Source organism: Pseudoliparis swirei, chromosome 5 (assembly GCF_029220125.1).
Source record: "Pseudoliparis swirei isolate HS2019 ecotype Mariana Trench chromosome 5, NWPU_hadal_v1, whole genome shotgun sequence".
In the NCBI taxonomy this organism is placed as follows: Eukaryota; Metazoa; Chordata; class Actinopteri; order Perciformes; family Liparidae; genus Pseudoliparis; species Pseudoliparis swirei.
This window is the reverse complement of record NC_079392.1, coordinates 23,294,760-23,312,915: the sequence shown is the minus strand read 5'-3', so window position 1 is coordinate 23,312,915 and position 18,156 is coordinate 23,294,760. Positions and strand designations below refer to the sequence as shown.

At 42.8% G+C, this 18,156-nt stretch overlaps 1 protein-coding gene across 1 annotated transcript in view; it reads left to right on the top strand.

The window, feature by feature from the left end:
- unc13a (unc-13 homolog A (C. elegans)) overlaps positions 1-18,156 on the top strand; it is a 48,792-nt gene that overhangs the window by 24,778 nt on the left and 5,858 nt on the right. Inside the window, exons 22-37 of the mRNA XM_056414500.1 lie at positions 132-200; positions 536-625; positions 1,129-1,263; positions 6,358-6,491; positions 6,621-6,706; positions 7,482-7,608; positions 7,723-7,819; positions 8,548-8,691; positions 8,802-8,879; positions 9,058-9,135; positions 9,646-9,734; positions 9,840-9,986; positions 10,905-11,028; positions 15,911-15,967; positions 16,085-16,165; positions 17,280-17,427. Of these exons, the coding sequence (XP_056270475.1) occupies positions 132-200; positions 536-625; positions 1,129-1,263; positions 6,358-6,491; positions 6,621-6,706; positions 7,482-7,608; positions 7,723-7,819; positions 8,548-8,691; positions 8,802-8,879; positions 9,058-9,135; positions 9,646-9,734; positions 9,840-9,986; positions 10,905-11,028; positions 15,911-15,967; positions 16,085-16,165; positions 17,280-17,427 (1,684 nt within the window). The remainder of the gene's footprint in view (positions 1-131; positions 201-535; positions 626-1,128; positions 1,264-6,357; positions 6,492-6,620; positions 6,707-7,481; positions 7,609-7,722; positions 7,820-8,547; positions 8,692-8,801; positions 8,880-9,057; positions 9,136-9,645; positions 9,735-9,839; positions 9,987-10,904; positions 11,029-15,910; positions 15,968-16,084; positions 16,166-17,279; positions 17,428-18,156) is intronic.

The following is an 18,156-nucleotide window of genomic DNA, read 5'->3' as shown; positions in this document are numbered from 1 at the left end:
TAGTAGTATCCTTTGTTTTTCAAAACCAAAACCGGACATTTTTTTGGGCGATCATGATGAAATGATGTGCTTATCTGTTACCCTGGTGCTGCATGTCTGCTAACCGTCAAACCTGTGTCAAATTCCCACAGAAAGAGCGATTTGTCAAGCTTCTCGACCAGCTCCACAACTCTCTGAGGATCGACCTGTCTATGTACCGAGTAAGATTTCTCTCCGGCGTACTCTTTGTCCTCGCATACTGGGAAAAGTGTATAATGGATGACAACTGCTAGTGGCTGGATCGTCCATCCTCCCACCTCCCCTCTCTCTCTCTCTCTCTCTACTGTACTGCTCCGTTCCTCTTTGAGAGGAGCAGTAAGACGAGGTGTTAATTAGACTGACTGACGGCTCCTTTGAAACATGCACAGACACATTCAGGAAACACTGCGCACCCACACAGCAACACGTGTTATGTTATGCTGGATCACACGAGCACACGGTGGACCGCGACGGACGGGAAGTCATGTGTTGTGTTTTTTTCTTCGTCTGACTGCAGAACAACTTCCCGGCCAGCAGTCCTGAGAGGCTGCAGGACCTCAAGTCCACAGTGGACCTCCTCACCAGTATCACCTTCTTTAGAATGAAGGTACCGGCCCTTCTTTTGTCTCCGTCCTTTTGATCTTCTCTATTTTCTGCATCTCACCTACTCATCGGATGTAATGAAGTCCATCAAGAATTTCCTCTTTAGTCTGATTTGAAAAGCACAATTCAATATATGATGTTTTTGTGTTTCAATTGTTCACTCTTTGTTTCATTGCAGCCATTTGCTAAAATCAAAAAAGTTCATTTTATTTCTCATTAATGTTCACTCGGCACCCCATCTTGACAGAAATGGAGAAATCTTTGCAAATTTATTAAAATAGAAAAAGGGAAATATCGCATGGTCGTAAGTGTTCAGACCCTTTGCTCAGTGTTGAGTAGAAGCCTTTTTGAGCTCGTACAGCCAGGAGTCTTCTTGGGAATGATGCAACAAGTTTTTCACACCTGGAGTCATTTTTTATTCATCTTCGCACTCGAGACGAGCGAGAGGACGATTGTGAAATGCCATAATTTGGTGAATTAATTTCACTTTTTTAACTTTGCGTTCAGGTGCAAGAGCTTCAGTCCCCGCCCAGAGCCAGTCAGGTGGTGAAGGACTGCGTCAAAGCGTGCCTCAACTCCACCTACGAGTACATCTTTAATAACTGCCACGAGCTGTACAGCCGGGAGTATCAGACCGACCCGGTGAGAAGCAGCAGCTTATTGTATATCTGTGTATGCGTGAGTGAATATATGTTTCTCTCTTTCCCCTCTCCTTCAGAATGTTCACATTTCAATGTTGCTTTTTTTGACCTTCATTTAGTACAAAGGTCATGTGAGTACAGTAGTGTCAGTTTTCACTCTCGCTACATGCATACTGTCTTTTCAAAATAATCTCCTGTGTTCACATGAAACACACAGTTTCAGCTAATTATATGTGAACAGTCTCTTTTTCAAAATAAATGTCCGATTACAAGTACTTGTGAGTGCGTCTGTATCAGACTTTGATTTTTAAAACCATTACAAGAGCGGTTTGCTGGGATAAACAGACCGCTTGGCAAAAAATATAATAATTGCTTGACGTCTGTATTTTGCTCAGTGCCTGTGTGTGCGTGGTGAGTCTGTGTGGGCCAGGCTCTCCCATCCATCACTCCTGCATTGGATTTCAACAAGGATTTTCATAACTCGCTTTTTAAGTCCCCATTCAATTCAATTCAATTCAGTTTATTTGTATAGCCCAATTTCACAAATTACAAATTTGTCTCGGAGTGCTTTACAATCTGTACACATAGACATCCCTGCCCCAAAACCTCACATCGGACCAGGAAAAACTCCCAAATAACCCTTCAGGGGGAAAAAAAGGGAAGAAACCTGGAGGAGAGCAACAGAGGAGGATCCCTCTCCTAGGATGGACAGATGCAATAGATGTAATGTGTACAGAAGGACAGATTTAGAGTTAAAATACATTCAATGAATATGACAGAGTGTATGAATAGTTCATAGTAGGCATATTCCACGATGGAGACCTCCACGATCCATCAGGCAGATGGCGGTGGGGAGGAGGAGGGCGGAGTCTCAACAGGACAGTGGCGTAGTCATGAGCAGGAATTCCACGACCCAGACGATCCATCAGGCAGATAGATTTATGCCGTCTCATAGGGTCCGATGACCCCATGAGACGAAAGTCAAAAGGACTTCCGGGAGAAAGCAGAGTTAGTAACGTGTGATTGAGAGATGAAAATTCATCCTTAAGGAGAGAAAAAAGAGGAGATAGGTACTCAGTGCATCCTAAACGTCCCCCGCAGCTATAAGCCTATAGCAGCATATCAAGGGGCTGGACCAGGGCAAACCTGATTCAGCCCTAACTATAAGCTCTGTCAAAGAGGAAGGTCTTAAGTCTACTCTTAAACGAGGTGACTGTGTCTGCCTCGGACTGAAATTGGAAGCTGGTTCCATAAAAGAGGAGCTTGATAACTAAAGGCTCTGGCTCCCATTCTACTTTTTAAGACTCTAGGAACTACAAGTAGTCCGCATTTAGTGAGCGTAGCTCTAGTGGGGCAATATGGTACGACAAGCTCCTTAAGATATGATGGAGCATCACCAATCAAGGCTTTGTAGGTTAAGAGAAGAATTTTAAAAGTGATTCTTGATTTTACTGGGAGCCAGTGCAGAGCAGCTAGTGCAGGAGTGATGTGATCTCTTTTCTTAGTTTTAGTGAGAACACGAGCTGCAGCATTCTGGATCAACTGGAGGGACCTAAGAGATTTATTAGAGCAGCCTGCTAATAAGGAGTTGCAGTAATCCAGTCTCGAAGTCCGCGGAACCAATTTTTCTGCATCTTTTGAGACAGGATGTGCCTGATTTTTGAAATATTACGAGATGAAAGAATGCAGTCCTTGAGATTTGCTTTACGTGGGAGTTAAAGGACAAGTCCCGATCAAAGATAACGCCAAGATTCTTTACAGTGGTGTTGGATGCCAGGGCAATGCCGTCACAGAATCCACATCACCAGATAATTGATCTCTGAGGTGCTCAGGGCCGATTAAAATTACTTCGGTTTTGTCTGAGTTTAACATCAAGAAGTTGCAGGTCATCCATGTTTTTATGTCTTTAAGACATGCTTGAATTTTACAGAGTTGGTTGCTCTCCTCTGGTTTTATCGATAAATATAGTTGAGTGTCATCTGCATAACAATGAAAGTTTATGGAGTGTTTCCTGATAATATTGCCCAAAGGAAGCATGTATAAGGTAAATAAAATTGGTCCAAGCACAGAACCTTGTGGAACTCCGTGATTAACGTTGGTGGTTATCGAGGCCATCGCTACAAATACAAACTGAGATCGATCTGATAAATAGGATTTAAACCAAATTAGTGCCGTGCCTGAAATGCCAATCGACTGCTCCAGTCTCTGTAACAGGATGTCATGGTCAATGGTGTCGAATGCAGCACTAAGGTCTAACAAGACCAGGACAGAGAGGAGTCCTTTATCTGCTGCCATTAAGAGGTCATTTGTAATTTTCACCAGTGCCGTCTCGGTGCTGTGGTGTTTTCTAAATCCTGATTGAAATTTCTCAAATAAACTATTATGATGTAGAAAGTCGCACAACTGATTTGCACCACTTTCTCAAGGATCTTGGAGAGGAAGGGAGGTTAGAGATCGGTCTGTAGTTAGCCAATACCTCTGGATCCAGAGTGGGCTTCTTCAGGAGAGGTTTAATAACAGCCACCTTGAAGGAGTGTCCTGTTAGCAGAGACACATTGATAATATCTAATAGAGAGCCGTAATTAAAGGCAAACGTCTTTAAGCAGCCTCGCCGGGATGGGGTCCAAGAGACAGGTAGACGTGTTCAAGTAGAAACCGTTGAAAATAATTGGTCACGGTTGATAGGAGAAAATCCTCCAAATATACACCAGGGCATACAGCAGTTTCAAGGCCATTCCACTTGAGGACAGATTGGCACTGGTTATGGGCAAGAGATTATTAATCTTGTCCCTAATAGTTAAAATCTTTTCATTAAAGAAGTTCATAAAGTCATTACCACTAAGGTTTATAGGAATGCTCGGCCCACAGAGCTGTGACTCTCTGTCAGCCTGGCTACAGTGCTGAAGAGAAACCTGGGGTTGTCTTTATTTTTTTCTATTATTGATGAGTAATAGGCTGCTCTGGCATTACGGAGGGCCTTCTTATATGTTTTAAGACTATCTCGCCAAACTAAGCGGGATTCTTCGAGATTAGTTGAACGCCATATGCTCAAGCTTTCTGACATTTGCTTCAGTTTGCGGGTCTGAGGGTTATACCAGGGAGCAAACCTCCTCTTCCTCACTGTCTTCTTCTTCAGAGAGGCTATCGAGTCCAGTGTCATTCTCAGAGAGCCTATGGCACTGTCAACAAGATGATCAATCTGGGACGGACTAAAGTTAGACCAGGAGTCCTCTGTTATATTGAGACGTGGTATCGAATCAAATACAGAAGGAATCGCTTTAAATTTAGCTACAGCACTATCAGTTAGACATCTAGTGTAGAAACTTTTGACTAACGGAGTACACTCCGTAGTATAAATTCAAAAGTTATGAGGTTGTGGTCTGACAGAAGAGGATTCTGTGGGAAGACGTTCAAATGCTCAATGTCAACGCCATAAGTAAGAACAAGATCAAGCGTGTGGCCAAAGCTGTGAGTGGGTTTCTGTACTCTGACAGAAGCCAATCGAGTCCAACAAGGAGATGAATGCAGCACTAAGGCAATCATTATCAACATCCACATGGATATTAAAATCTCCAACAATAATAACTTTATCGGTTTTAAGAACCAAACTTGATATAAATTCTGAGAATTCAGATATAAACTCTGAATATGGACCTGGTGCCCGGTACAGAATCACAAATCGAATTGGCTGTAGTGTTTTCCAGGTTGGATGTGAAAGACTAAGAACAAGGCTTTCAAATGAGGTGTAGTGTAATTTTGGTTGAGGATTAATTAATAGGCTCGATTCAAAGATGGCTTACTCCACCTCCTCGACCGGTGCCTCGAGGAATGTGAGTATTAATATGACTTGGAGGAGTCGATTCATTCAGGCAGACATATTCTTCATGGCTCAGCCAGGTTTCAGTTAGGCAACATAAATCAATGTGATTATCTGATATTAAATCATTCAGTAACACAGCTTTAGATGACAGAGATCGAATATTTAGGAGACCACATTTAATAGACCTATTTTGTTGCACTGCTGAAATAATTGTGTTAACTTGTATAAGGTTCTCTTCTGCTTACTTTTGATTTATTTAATTGAAGTCTCTACTCTAAAGACGGCAAACTCCCTCGTGAATTTCAAATAATCATTTTTTTCCATTTGAATAAAACATTTCATCCTGAGGGACGTTGCTGTATTTCGTTAAACACTCTGCGAGGTCATGCTTCACTATTCAACCCCGGCGGTGCTCTAACTTAGTTATTTTTCTTCTTCCGCTATTTCAAAGAAGTCGCCCAGACAGTTGACATTCTGAGTCAGTTTGAAGCTGTTTGAACAGATAAAAAATAACAACACAGTCAAGATTTCCACCGAAAAAGAAATCAATGAAAAAAATAACATTAGTAAAATGCAAAAATAATTGCTGAATGGTCCCAGACTTTCATTTAATTTAATTTATTTATTTATTTGAACAGGGACCGTACACATTAATCAACCCAGGGGTAAATGTGTCATTCTTAGCTATACGGTTAAATTTCAACTGTAGTCCCTGGGGCAGATATTACAAGCCTTCACTAGTGGAAAGAAAAGTTATCACAGAAACATCATAAAAAAGCAATAAACATACAGGCTACGATCAAATACTGGCCTCGTCATGAAATCATTAAAAAAAACATCATAAAAAGCAATAAGTGTAATAATAATAATAATAATTCTAACTTATATAGCGCTTTTATAAATACACAAAGACGCTTAAAAGTATTGTAAGCTTGTAAGTATATACACAATCACTGAGGAGGGTGTCACGATTTATCCTCACACATTAAATATCTACACTTGTTGGAAGATTGGCCCACTGGTTATCTTGTGTGTGAGGAGTTTTTTTGTGTTCAGTAAAAATGAGTTTCATGATGATGAGAAAATTGGCTTTGAAATCGAGGTGATTGAGCAGAATCCATTTGTTTACAGACTCGGCATGTTGGTAGTTGCTGCGCAATATTCTGATCCTTCCATCACACACTGAACAAAGGGATCGTCACGCTAATATCATCCCAAAGAGTACATGTTGAGTTTCTTTTCGTTAAGAGTGGAGTTGTGTCACTACCTTTCCAGGCTAAACAGGGCGCGGTGCCTCCGGAGGAGCAGGGACCCTCCATCAGGAATCTGGATTTTTGGTCCAAACTCATCACGCTTATCGTCTCCATCATCGAGGAGGACAAGAACTCCTACACTCCCTGCCTAAACCAGTGAGTCTCTTTCCTCCTCCTCTCTGCATTTGATCACATTTCCTTCTCCACTGTCTTTTTTTCTTTATCTACTCTCTTAATTACATTTACCTTCTCTCTCTTAAGTGCCTTTCTCCTTCTCGCCTCAAGGTTTCCCCAGGAGCTCAACGTGGGTAAAATCAGCGCTGAAGTGATGTGGAACCTGTTTGCTCAGGATATGAAGTATGCAATGGAGGGTGAGTGCAAGTCAATGATGCACGGAGCCTCGAAGATAAATGCCGCCCGCTGCAATGTTGTGGTCCATGCATTTTTAACCAAATACACACAAAACACTATGAAAGGGTTGAGTAATAAAGAGTTGTTTCTATTGGTTTAAATATGTGTGAATATGGTCATAGAAGGATGCTTTCGTTACCATTTTATACAGTCATTTCATCATTTTGGATGAAACTTAGTAGATCTGTTTCAATAGATGATGTTATACTGATCACTCACAAGTAAACATACATGTTAATATATGTGGTAAGCCACAGCAGCTTACGGTATTGGAAGGCGTGAGTGGAAATGGGTCAAATGAATTGATGGTGCTCCTTCTCTGATAAGCTTTACACACAAATCTGAGATATGGAAAACTTTTGTTTTAGCCAAAGCAAATAGCCAACACATAAAGTATTTGTGCATAACATATAAATCCAGCTATTTAAGGTCATCATCTGATTGATGTCCAGTATCAGTATCGCTGTATCTCTAGTTTTAATACGACTTTTGGAAAGGTTTGTGAATTATGCAAAGTCTAAAAGGTTATACACAATGCGTGGGTTTTATCAATATTTTAGTTCTTTAATAAAATGTGGTCTTGGGTGTGGGCTGTGGCAACTACACCAAACGTGATTGTGTAATTACACCATTTATTACAGTATATTCATCAAGATGTGTGCCGCTTGACTGCGGATCCTTCCCAATAGATCGATATTATATTAATAGAGCTTTTTTGCTTATTTTGTCTCTCAGAGCATGAAAGAAACCGCCTGTGCAAGAGTGCAGATTACATGAACCTGCACTTCAAGGTCAAGTGGCTGTACAACGAGTACTGCAAAGACCTGCCCTTCTTCAAGAGCCGGGTGCCTGAATATCCTGCGTGAGTAGCAACTCTTTGACTTGCACTGAGAAAAGAAATGAAAAAAAGTCTCATCTTGTCTTATTCTGGGTTCTCCTCGTTTGCCGATACGTAAACATGTTCTGCTCTTCGCAGGTGGTTTGAGCCGTTTGTTATTCAGTGGCTGGATGAAAACGAGGAAGTGTCTCGGGACTTTCTGCACGGCGCTTTGGAGAGAGACAAAAAAGATGGGGTGAATACTTCCAGCTCTTCTTCTTCTCCTCCTCATCTCCCATTCACTCCTCCTGAGTCTCTGTTGTTGTTCATGCAGAATTACAGTAATCCATCCTTTGTATTCAACGTTATCAGCCAAAGTTTCCACCCTCCCTCCCTCATTCTCACACTTCCACCCGGTCTCTCCTGCACATTCTTCAAAAGGCGTCAATAGAAGCATGGATGGACAGATGTGGACTTTCAGGCAGAAGAAGGATGTTTCAGTCTGAGTGATTCGTCGTTTAGAGCGACTCTTCGGAAGTTCAAAGCGGCGCGGCGGAGTCGTGCATGTACTTAACATATTGTGAATTAATGTCCTCATTCCATAGTTTCTGACTGCAGGAAAGCGGTCTCCACCTCATTACCCAGACTCTCCAGAGGAGCACAAACACACGCTCACCTCTCGCCAATTAGGAACCAGGTGCTAACCAGCAGCCAATTACACGGGAGACGGACAGCAGCTCCCAGTCAATGCATGTCTGTCGAACTGGCTGAGCGTCTGCTCGTCTGCAGGGGGTCTGAGGCGCGGCGCATGTGTGCAAAGATATCAAAGGTTCATTTTAAAATAGCGTCCAACGGTCGGCCGGTGCGGGCCCAGAGGTCACCTCTCTTGCTCGCTTCTCACCTGCTACTTCGACTCACCGCTAATCACTTCCGCCCCTTTCACACTTTTCTAATCTCTTTGCACGTCTCTTTCTGCCCTTACAGTACCAGGTGACGTCAGAACATGCTCTGTTCTCCTGTTCCGTGGTGGACGTGTTCTCCCAGCTCAACCAGAGCTTTGAGATCATCAGGAAGCTCGAGTGTCCCGATCCGCTGATCGTGGGACACTACATGAAGCGGTTTGCGAAGGTAGATTCTATTTATTGCTATCAATGTGCAACAAAGAGATCTTTAAAAGTAGTTTTCCTCTACAATGTGATGTTTAATGACCTGCTGCTCTTTCTTGTTTCCCTCTCCAGACCATCAGCAATGTGCTTCTTGCCTACGCCGATATCATATCCAAGGTGTTTGCCAACTATGTCACCATGGAGAAAGTGGTGAGCGGCCGAAGACTCGATGAACCTGTCAGCTCGGTCGATTCTAAACGAAAAAATACATTTAATTTTCAGTTTAACACTGTTAATGTAACACAACTAGTTGTGTCTACATCAAACACTTTAGTATATTCGTGGTTGCCGTGAGAAAGGCGGATCCATTTTGTCTTTCTATCCTCAGCCCTGCATCCTGATCAACAACATCCAGCAGCTCAGAGTTCAGCTGGAGAAGATGTTTGAAGCCATGGGTGGAAAAGATGTGAGCGATTCTCTTTTTTTTTTTTTTTTTTTTTGGTGCTCTCTCTCTCTCGAGTTTCAACTCCCAACTGCTATTATTCACCAGCTGTGAGCGTATGTTAGTATTTGTGCCCACTCTGCTTGTGTTGGCAGTTGTTTTTTTTGGCATTGATGAGTGTAAATATCATCATAATCTGTCAGCTAAGGTTAGCAGAGGTCTAAACTATCGGCAACATGTTCTCTCCAACAGTTCAGCCGGACAGTTAGCGAAAAAAAGAGAATATTTTCTACAGTTTCTGAAAATATTGCCTTGAGTTTGCAGGGGGAACGAAGCAAAATGTTCCCGAATAACTGAAACTATATCCCGGCTTCGGCAGCACAAATACGATCGCTGTGATGTTTAAAATGAGCGACTAGTACTGCTACAGGTTAAGAATGATGATGAAACATACATATCACTGCACACCCCACTGTCCAATCACCCCAACCAGCTCTGTGTGTGTGTGTGTGTGTTTCCATGTTCGTGCTTTAGCTGTGTGTGGAAGCCAGCGACATCCTGAAAGACCTGCAGATCAAGCTCAACAACGTCATGGATGATCTCAGCAGGGTTTTCTCTGTCAGGTAGAAGGAAACACACTCTCAAACACACCGAGTCATTCCTACGTATGAATCTGACAGCAGCGGTGCAAACGTTGCTAAACGCCTCTTCTGCGTTCCCTCTCGTAGTTTCCAGCCTCACATAGAGGAGAACGTGAAGCAGATGGGAGACATCTTGGCTCAGGTGAAGGGAGCTTCCAACGTGGGGAATGCCAGCAGCGTTGCCCAGGATGCCGACAACGTCCTGCAACCCATCATGGAGTTCCTGGACAAGAAGTGAGGCCACTTTAGTGGAGTCCTCTGAAACGGATAGTTCAGCCTGTTCCATTGTGTTGACTGTAACGTAATTCAGAATTGAAAGAAAAGAGCTAATATACTACAATACTAGCTAGTCTTCTCTCTCTTTAGAGAGAGATTTATTCCGAATCAAAGCAACACAAATGCTCCTCATGCATTGCATCAATCACACGGAGCTCTCCTCAACACACCTGTCTAGCCCAAGAACCCACGCCCCCAGCCCATCAAGATTCCATCTTTTATTATCCATATCCCACACTCCCCGGTGGGGCTGTCTGTTGGCGTGCGCGCCTCTTGATATGTGTAAATATTGATAACAAGTGTGAATGAATGAATGTAGGTATGGTTGCCCTTGAGAGCTTGCAGACAACTCTCTCTTCTCTCACACAGCAAGTGCCTTCCTTTCTGATGTTTTGCCGGAACCTAGACATTACGGTCCCTTCAATAAATCAGATTAATATTAACATGACCTACAAACTCATAGATGCTTGTTTTGGTCTCCGGATGCCATTTGAAAGGTATGTCGAATGGTCGCCATAGTTCGGTGTGGATGGTGAAGCTAAATTTCAGCTCGGGAGGAGTTATAACGACAATTCACACACACACACACACACACACGCTTCATATTTTTAAGTAGTTTCCCTTGATTCCATAGTCATGTTATGAATTGTGCCACGCTAATATTAGAACTGAAATTGCTCAACAAGATATAAGATGGACTAAAAAAAGGCATCCATGAGCATGCCAGACTCTAGGTAAGTATAAGCAAAAAATAACCCCCCTAAAAGACTTTTTGGTAGTATCCAGCCCTTTTTTGTTCTTTTTTCTTGCCTCCTTCTGCTGCTGTATTATTCACCACCCCTTCCTGTCTTCTGTCCCCCCCCCCCCCCTCGCCAGCTTGACTCTGTTTGCTAAGATCTGTGAGAAGACGGTGCTGAAGCGTGTGTTGAAGGAGCTGTGGAAGCTGGTGATGAACACCATGGAGAAGACCATCGTCCTGCCGCCGCTCACAGACCAAACGGTGAGAGTGCGCAGACGTTTAAACACACACACACACACACAGACGCACATTCAGAGGCGTACAGCCGCACAAACACACACAATAAGGACGCTAAGCCGCACGCGTTGGCACTCGATGCTGAGCGCGCCTGCTGCTGCACACACGCGAGCAGGGATTTTTTTTAGTGTGGATAAATATGCAAGTGTGGATGTTGCAACGGAGAGATACGAATACAAGCTCTTATGATCACCACGGCAAAATATGATTATAAAACACACCTCCAACTGCTGAGGCAGCATCAAAAGAACGAGGAGGAGGAGGAGGAAGCGAGAATAAGGAAAGGCAATACAAAGGCCGATATTTTGTGTGTGTTGCAATTCAAGATGGCCCTCTCTAAAAAAGATCAATCTCTGTAAGGCATCCTATCCACACGTTATATTTAGCAGTGCCTTCATTCCTCCAAACAATCGAGTTGAAACTCATCCCTTCTTTTTTACAAAGAAAAAGCTGAAAAGGAGTGCACCATATCATTCTTACACCAGCTCATGGCTGCTCTCCAGTATGTCAGCCAACACTTATCTGGAGAGATTTCTGATGTATGAGTAAATCATAACAAAGTGGCAGAAGATATTTGCCCAAAAGGATCTGGCCCACTTAAAAAATAAATTAAAAAAAGAAAAAAAGAATCGTACATTTTGGAAAGCAGCCTCTTGTTTTCTTTTCGTTTGGATATATGTGTTCTTATTTGTGTTCGGTTATAAACTAAAGAGCCTCATATCACTTTGAATACGGTGATCAATAAAAAAAATTGCGATCGCCAGTTATCAACACAACTGGTTCAGCCCGAGTAGCCATCGTCCAATCGAGTTGCTCCAATTAGAAAGAAAATGAGGAAAAAAAAGCAAGAGACGATGTTGAGCTCTGAACGCCACATCATCATCTCTGCCTATTTTTTTCACATAAAGTTGCTATTAAAAGCAAAAAAGAAATGATTTGCTCTATTCTAACAAATGTCTTAGTCGTAAAGTTGCTTAACCGCTAGCCCCTCCCCCTTCTCTACCTGTACATAGTCCAGGCTTTCAATTGGTCAACGTCCTTTCAGCCCTCAGGCCCAAACGTGTGTTTTTATTATTATTTTGTTATTGATGTGGGGCTCTTTGCAGCTTGACTGACCCTTCTCTCTGGTTGTTGTTGTGATTACTATTACATCCCGCTCCCACCGCTCTCCCTCCACAGATGATTGTAAGTACAGCACTCCTGCGTGTGTGTCTGTCTGTCCGTCCACGGTGGTTCTTATATGTGGCTGCGATCTCCCCCTGTTCTTTACCCCACATCACACCCTCTCCCTTCTTCTTCTTCTTCTTCTTCTTCTTCTTCTTCTTCTTCTCCTTCTTCTCCTTCTCCTCCTCCTCCTCCTCCTCCTCTTCTAACACTGTCTCTCTATTGAGCAGACAGAAGCATGGTGCATTCCTGACTTGTTCTGATAGGTCCCACAACCCCTTTAAAAAAAAAAGAAAAACCTCCACCAATCAATGCCCCCCTCTTCTGCTGTCTCTTCTTCCCAAAACACTCTCCTCCAAACAGGAAGTGGTACACTCCTCTCTTGCGCCTGGTGTTGCCTTGTTTCTTCTCATGCATCGTGTCCTTCTACTGGGACCCTGGTGGGGTGAATCTCTCGGTGGCTTGGTATCTGGTGTCCTGCCCCCCCCCCCCCCCCACGTCTCCCTGCCCCTCCACTGTCCCCAACTTTTCCCCACCTGTGGGTTTGTCGCTTGCATCCGATATATTTCCACACTGCAGTCTTCTCTCGGTACGACGTCGTCCCGTCTGTCTCTGCGGACCTGTCGTGTCGGTCTGTCCCGGTCTGATTTCATGTGCTGTTGTGTTGATTTGTGATGCTGGTATCGTGTCACTGGTCCTGATGCAGAGGACAGATGTTCTCACCAGACGTTATTGGTTTGAGTTGATGTAAGGTGCGTTCAATGTACTGTGCAAAACGTATTCCATGGTGTATTTGATAATGCAGTGTCGCACAGGAAGGGATGTTTTCTAATGAACAGAATTAATGTGTGTTTTTTGGTCCGCAGCGCTTATTTATTTGTTTACCTTCAAGTGTAACTAGTGGGAAAGGAAGTATTCAAAAACTCCACAAATAATGGAAATAATCAATAAAAGTCGAATTCCTGTTCTAAAAATGTTACATGAGTAAAGTGTACTTAAGGTAGTAAAGTACATATTTGGCAGAACATTTGCACTTTAAACTATTATTGTATGATGTTGGTTGTAAATGTATACAATATATATGCTACACAACAAAGCTAGCATTCAGATTTTCACTTCGATAAATTAGTACTTGGCTCTTAAGTCAATATCCATTGCAGAAGGAGATAACATAATTGTTTTAGACCTTATCCCTCACACTGATAAAAGTATTGCAATATTTGAAATACAAACTGGGTGTCTGTAATAATTCTGTATTTCCGATTTAATTTAGAGTTTCTAATTGCTTGAAAACAACGGAAATGTGCTTTTGTGTTTAAATGTCTGTATTATTTATATTTCTTTTTTTCTACATAATATTTCTAGACAATTGTGAAATAAAATGTTAAAAACGCAGTTCATAATATTGCAAATATATAAATATTGCAATACTTTCATCATCGGGCCATAGATCTTCTTTTAAAGGTATAGTTAAACATTTTTTGGGAACCACACTTATTTGCTTTCTTGTCGAAAGTAAGATACGAAGATTGTTTTGAATTTAAATATTTTTTTAAGTTTACGATTGGTACCACTCTCATATCTGTAGCTTAAAGACTAGTAGTGAAGGGAAACAGCTCAAAAATCCACCTGAAGCTCACAAGTGAACACGTTATATCCGATTAGTTTATTCTCTACTCATTTAAAAAACACAATTGTGGATTTATTGAGAGTTATATGGAGTAACTATTTATTGACGGCAGCCGGGCGCAGTGCCTAATGAGCCTTGACCCAGTTGCAGCACACGTAAAATCACATCCGGTTTACACTCTGCTTGTGTCAACAAACAAGAAATAATGTGTTTATTTGTCTGCAGAGAGATGGATAAAGCCAAGCTAACTGGTTCCCCTCGTTTCCTGTCTGCTAATGCAGGTTAATCCTCCCCCTGCTCTCGCTCTCTGCTATAAAGCACACATATCTTCTCATCTAAATCTGCGCAAGAAGGCGAATAAATGTGGCCAAAATGTTCTGTTTTATCAGCATGCATTTACTCCCGTCAGCATGTATGCGGTTCTTGTTCTGCCAACCGGCAACGTGTCGTCTGGTTTAGTTGGTTCGGAGGTTTTAGTCAACTGAAAGGATGTGACATCTACAGCCAGTGTGTATGCTTCATTTTATTTCTACATTTTTGCACAGATATGCACTTAAAAGGCTGATTCTCATGTCGGCAATGAGAGTGAAGTCAGACTGCAGGGACTGGCCACTGCTTGAAGTATTAACCACATGCTCTCTTTCCAGGGGAGACTGAAGAGTGCTTCTCACAGTGATGTAAGGACTCAAGCCCTTCAGATCAATGTGTCTTGTCTCTCTCCTTGTCTTCTCTACGTGCCTCCGTCTATCTCCCTCAGCTCGCCACGCAAACAAAGCAGTGGAAATATCGATTTGTCACTTTTTTGTTTTTACATAGTGATCTTATATTCAATTCAATTCAGTTTATTTGTATAGCCCAATTTCACAAATTACAAATTTGTCTCGGAGTGCTTTACAATCTGTACACATAGACATCCCTGCCCCAAAACCTCACATCGGATCAGGAAAAACTCCCAAATAACCCTTCAGGGGGGAAAAAAGGGAAGAAACCTTCAGGAGAGCAACAGAGGAGGATCCCTCTCCAGGATGGACAGGTGCAAAAGATGTAATGTGTACAGAAGGACAGATTTAGAGTTAAAATACATTCAATGAATATGACAGAGTTTATATATGTTCCTCACAGCATATTAATGCTGTGAGGAACGCTGTAGCAGGTCATCCACTCCAATCTGCATGCTTACATTTGCGGCTCAAACGCACCACAAACCACAAGTCAAGGAGGTAAATCGTCTATTAATTTCACTCGGAGTTCCAAAAAAAGCCGATAAGCTGTTTCCTTTATTCCTGCAATGCAGAAGTGGGCGGGGTTTACCTGCATGTCAAACCGGCTAGGCCTCATGAGGCAAAGTAAGTGATGCTCGTCACTTTGACCCGCGGCTTGTGGAGCAGTTCAGCCGCAGAAATGTGCTCGTAGGGCGAGAATATTTGGCACAACGTAGTTATTTTCATCTCAGCCACCCCCGTTTCAATAAAAGGCCCAACTATCTACCTTATTCTCTGAAGGTGTAACATAGTGTAGCAGTGGAGGGGGGGTCGCATTCCTCACACTTAACCCTGAAATAAATACAGTTTAAATGAGTCGACGCATACGATTCAAATAGTGCACACGAGTATATTTGTTCTACTTTAATTCATATTAATATTACGTGCTTTTAAGATTATTTCTCGGCTCTAGCCCCATATAGTATATTATAAAAGCATATTTTTATGCCTACGTTCGCTTAACCGAGTTTTGCATTAGTCCGGACGTCCAGTAATACCTGCGTACCCCACAGTGCAACTACATAGTGTGTGTGTGTGTGTGTGTGTGTGTGTGTGTGTGTGTGTGTGTGTGTGTGTGTGTGTGTGTGTGTGTGTGTGTGTGTGTGTGTGTGTGTGTGTGTGTGTGTGTGTGTGTGTGTGTGTGTGTGTGTGTGTGTGTGTGTGTGTGTGTCAGAAATGTCGCCGTCCTCTGTGTGAGTCTGAGCCGTTCACCGCCGGTTGTCCCGCTAATAACAATCCTCTCTCCTCTCCTCTCTACCTGTTCTTCCATCCGTCCTGCTGTCTTCTCCAGGGCACTCAGCTCATCTTTAACGCCGCCAAGGAGCTGGGGCAGCTGTCCAAGCTGAAGGTACCGTTTGTTTTTACACCGTTATTCATATCGAGACTCAAGCTGCCTAGAAAAGGGGAGACGGATCACCTGGATAGACGGGCGTCTCATTTTAGTCTGTGCTTGTGTTGTGTTCAGGAGCACATGGTTCGAGAGGAGGCCAAAGCGCTCAGCCCGAAGCAGTGTGCGGTGATAGAGCTGGCCCTGGACACCATCAAGGTAACAACACATGCACCTGCACTGTCACTGTGAGAAAACTCCTTCAATGTGTGACGATAAACGGGGACGGCTCGGGAAAATGACTGTAAACTCTTTTTTTAAATTCTCATATTTGCGTTCTAGTCTCCAAGGATGTGGCTTATAATATAGTCTGACCTTTTAAGACTTTGAGCTTTCCTATTGTGGCTTTAAATCTGTTTGTTTAGGTTATTTGTGTTATCATAATTTAGAATTACGTTTCTACGATTGCTGTATCTACAAATCACTGTGTGGGTGTTTCAATTAGATGCAAATACACTCAATGTAATGTAACTTTTGGAGATGGGTAAGAATGGGAAATAAGACGTGTTTTAAAATGGTCATTTAAAAAAAAGAAGCATTTCTTGTATAAGATAACTCGTATCCATAGAGCAGGGACACGGGAATTATTCAGAGCATGTGGAGCTGGAGAGAAGCTCTTTATCATACCACAGATTATGTACATATTTAATCAACGCAAGCTGTCGGTGGCACATCCAGAATTTGGAGCGACGGGTTCTACAGAAACCATCATCTCTTTTTAAAGTGTACAAGCAGTGTTGACGTTTTAGACGAAGGCTGCAACTAACACGTACACCATGACTTTAAATAACTGTAAATGTATAATGTATGTATAAAAATGTTATGCAATAGCTTTAACCAACCAACAGACCGAAACCCGAGACTTTTCATTCGACTAAGATATAATACAAGAAAAAGGAGATCATTCTCATATTGTGGAGCCTATATCCATTAACGTTAGCATTTTATCAGACATATATCAAAATAGTTATGTAATCATATCCTGTCAATTAGAAACGGGCTTGTGAATCTCTCTCTATCCATCTATTTAGTGTGATTAGTTTTATCTGGTGACCTTACATAACTTCTAACTTCTATTGTATTGTTGTTTTGCATGGTTGCCATTTATTTTTATTTTTAAGTGCTATATAAATATAGGTTATCAATATAATCATTTAAGCTCAAAATTCTTGTATAAACAATTTTCATCTCAACAAGTGAAGTAAAGTGCATCCTCTTCCTAAAGGATCTGTTCCAGTAGGCTAACAGCCGTCTCCCACTGTGTGTGTCTCAGCAATACTTCCATGCCGGTGGCGTTGGTCTGAAGAAGACCTTCCTGGAGAAGAGTCCTGACCTCCTGTCTCTCCACTACGCCCTGTCCCTCTACACGCAGGCCACGGACAAACTCGTGAGGACTTTTGTCCAGTCGCAGAATTCACAAGGTAACACCATTGACCTTTTGACCCCCCCCCCCCCTCCCATATCTTCTTATTCCAAATGTGACGTAAATGTCTAACGCAACGTAACTCTGTTCTCGAGGTCAGCGTATCCCACCCTCCCCAGTGGCTCTTCTGTTGATGTTCGGGTTAGAGCTCTGCATCCTGAACATATCTCACGTGCTTCGTCGAGCTCGAAGTCGAGACTTGCAGCGGCACAATATTTTCTCTCCGCTCTCTAAATTCGGAGACTCCTGGTCGCCGGCGGCGGGGGGGAAACACGGCGACTATTCTTCACGTGATCTGACGGCTATATGCGATGAAGAGATAAATCCCCCCCCCCCCGCCCGCCCCTCTTTTCCCTCTTTGATTCTGTCGCTCGGCCTCCATCCTATACCGGCGGATGGCTTCACCGCCGCAGCCGTCATCTTTGTGGAAGCGCCTGCCGGCTGACGCGCTGTCCCCGGGCGCCGCCGATGGAAATGCCACGATCGCTTCCAATTCAATGAGCGAAAATGTTGTTATTGTTTTTTTTGGGGGGGGGGGGGGGCCGTTGGTGCGTTATACAGCATATGTGTGAGAAGAGAAGAATTCAAACGAGCTGATTTGATTGAGAAATAACAATGCATCTCTCAGGATCTCTCCCATCTTTAGGGACGAGACTTCTACATGTCGGTCTGTTTTGTTCTACTCTGTAAACCTCATATTTCTACATGTTTCTTCTCTCTCCGTCTA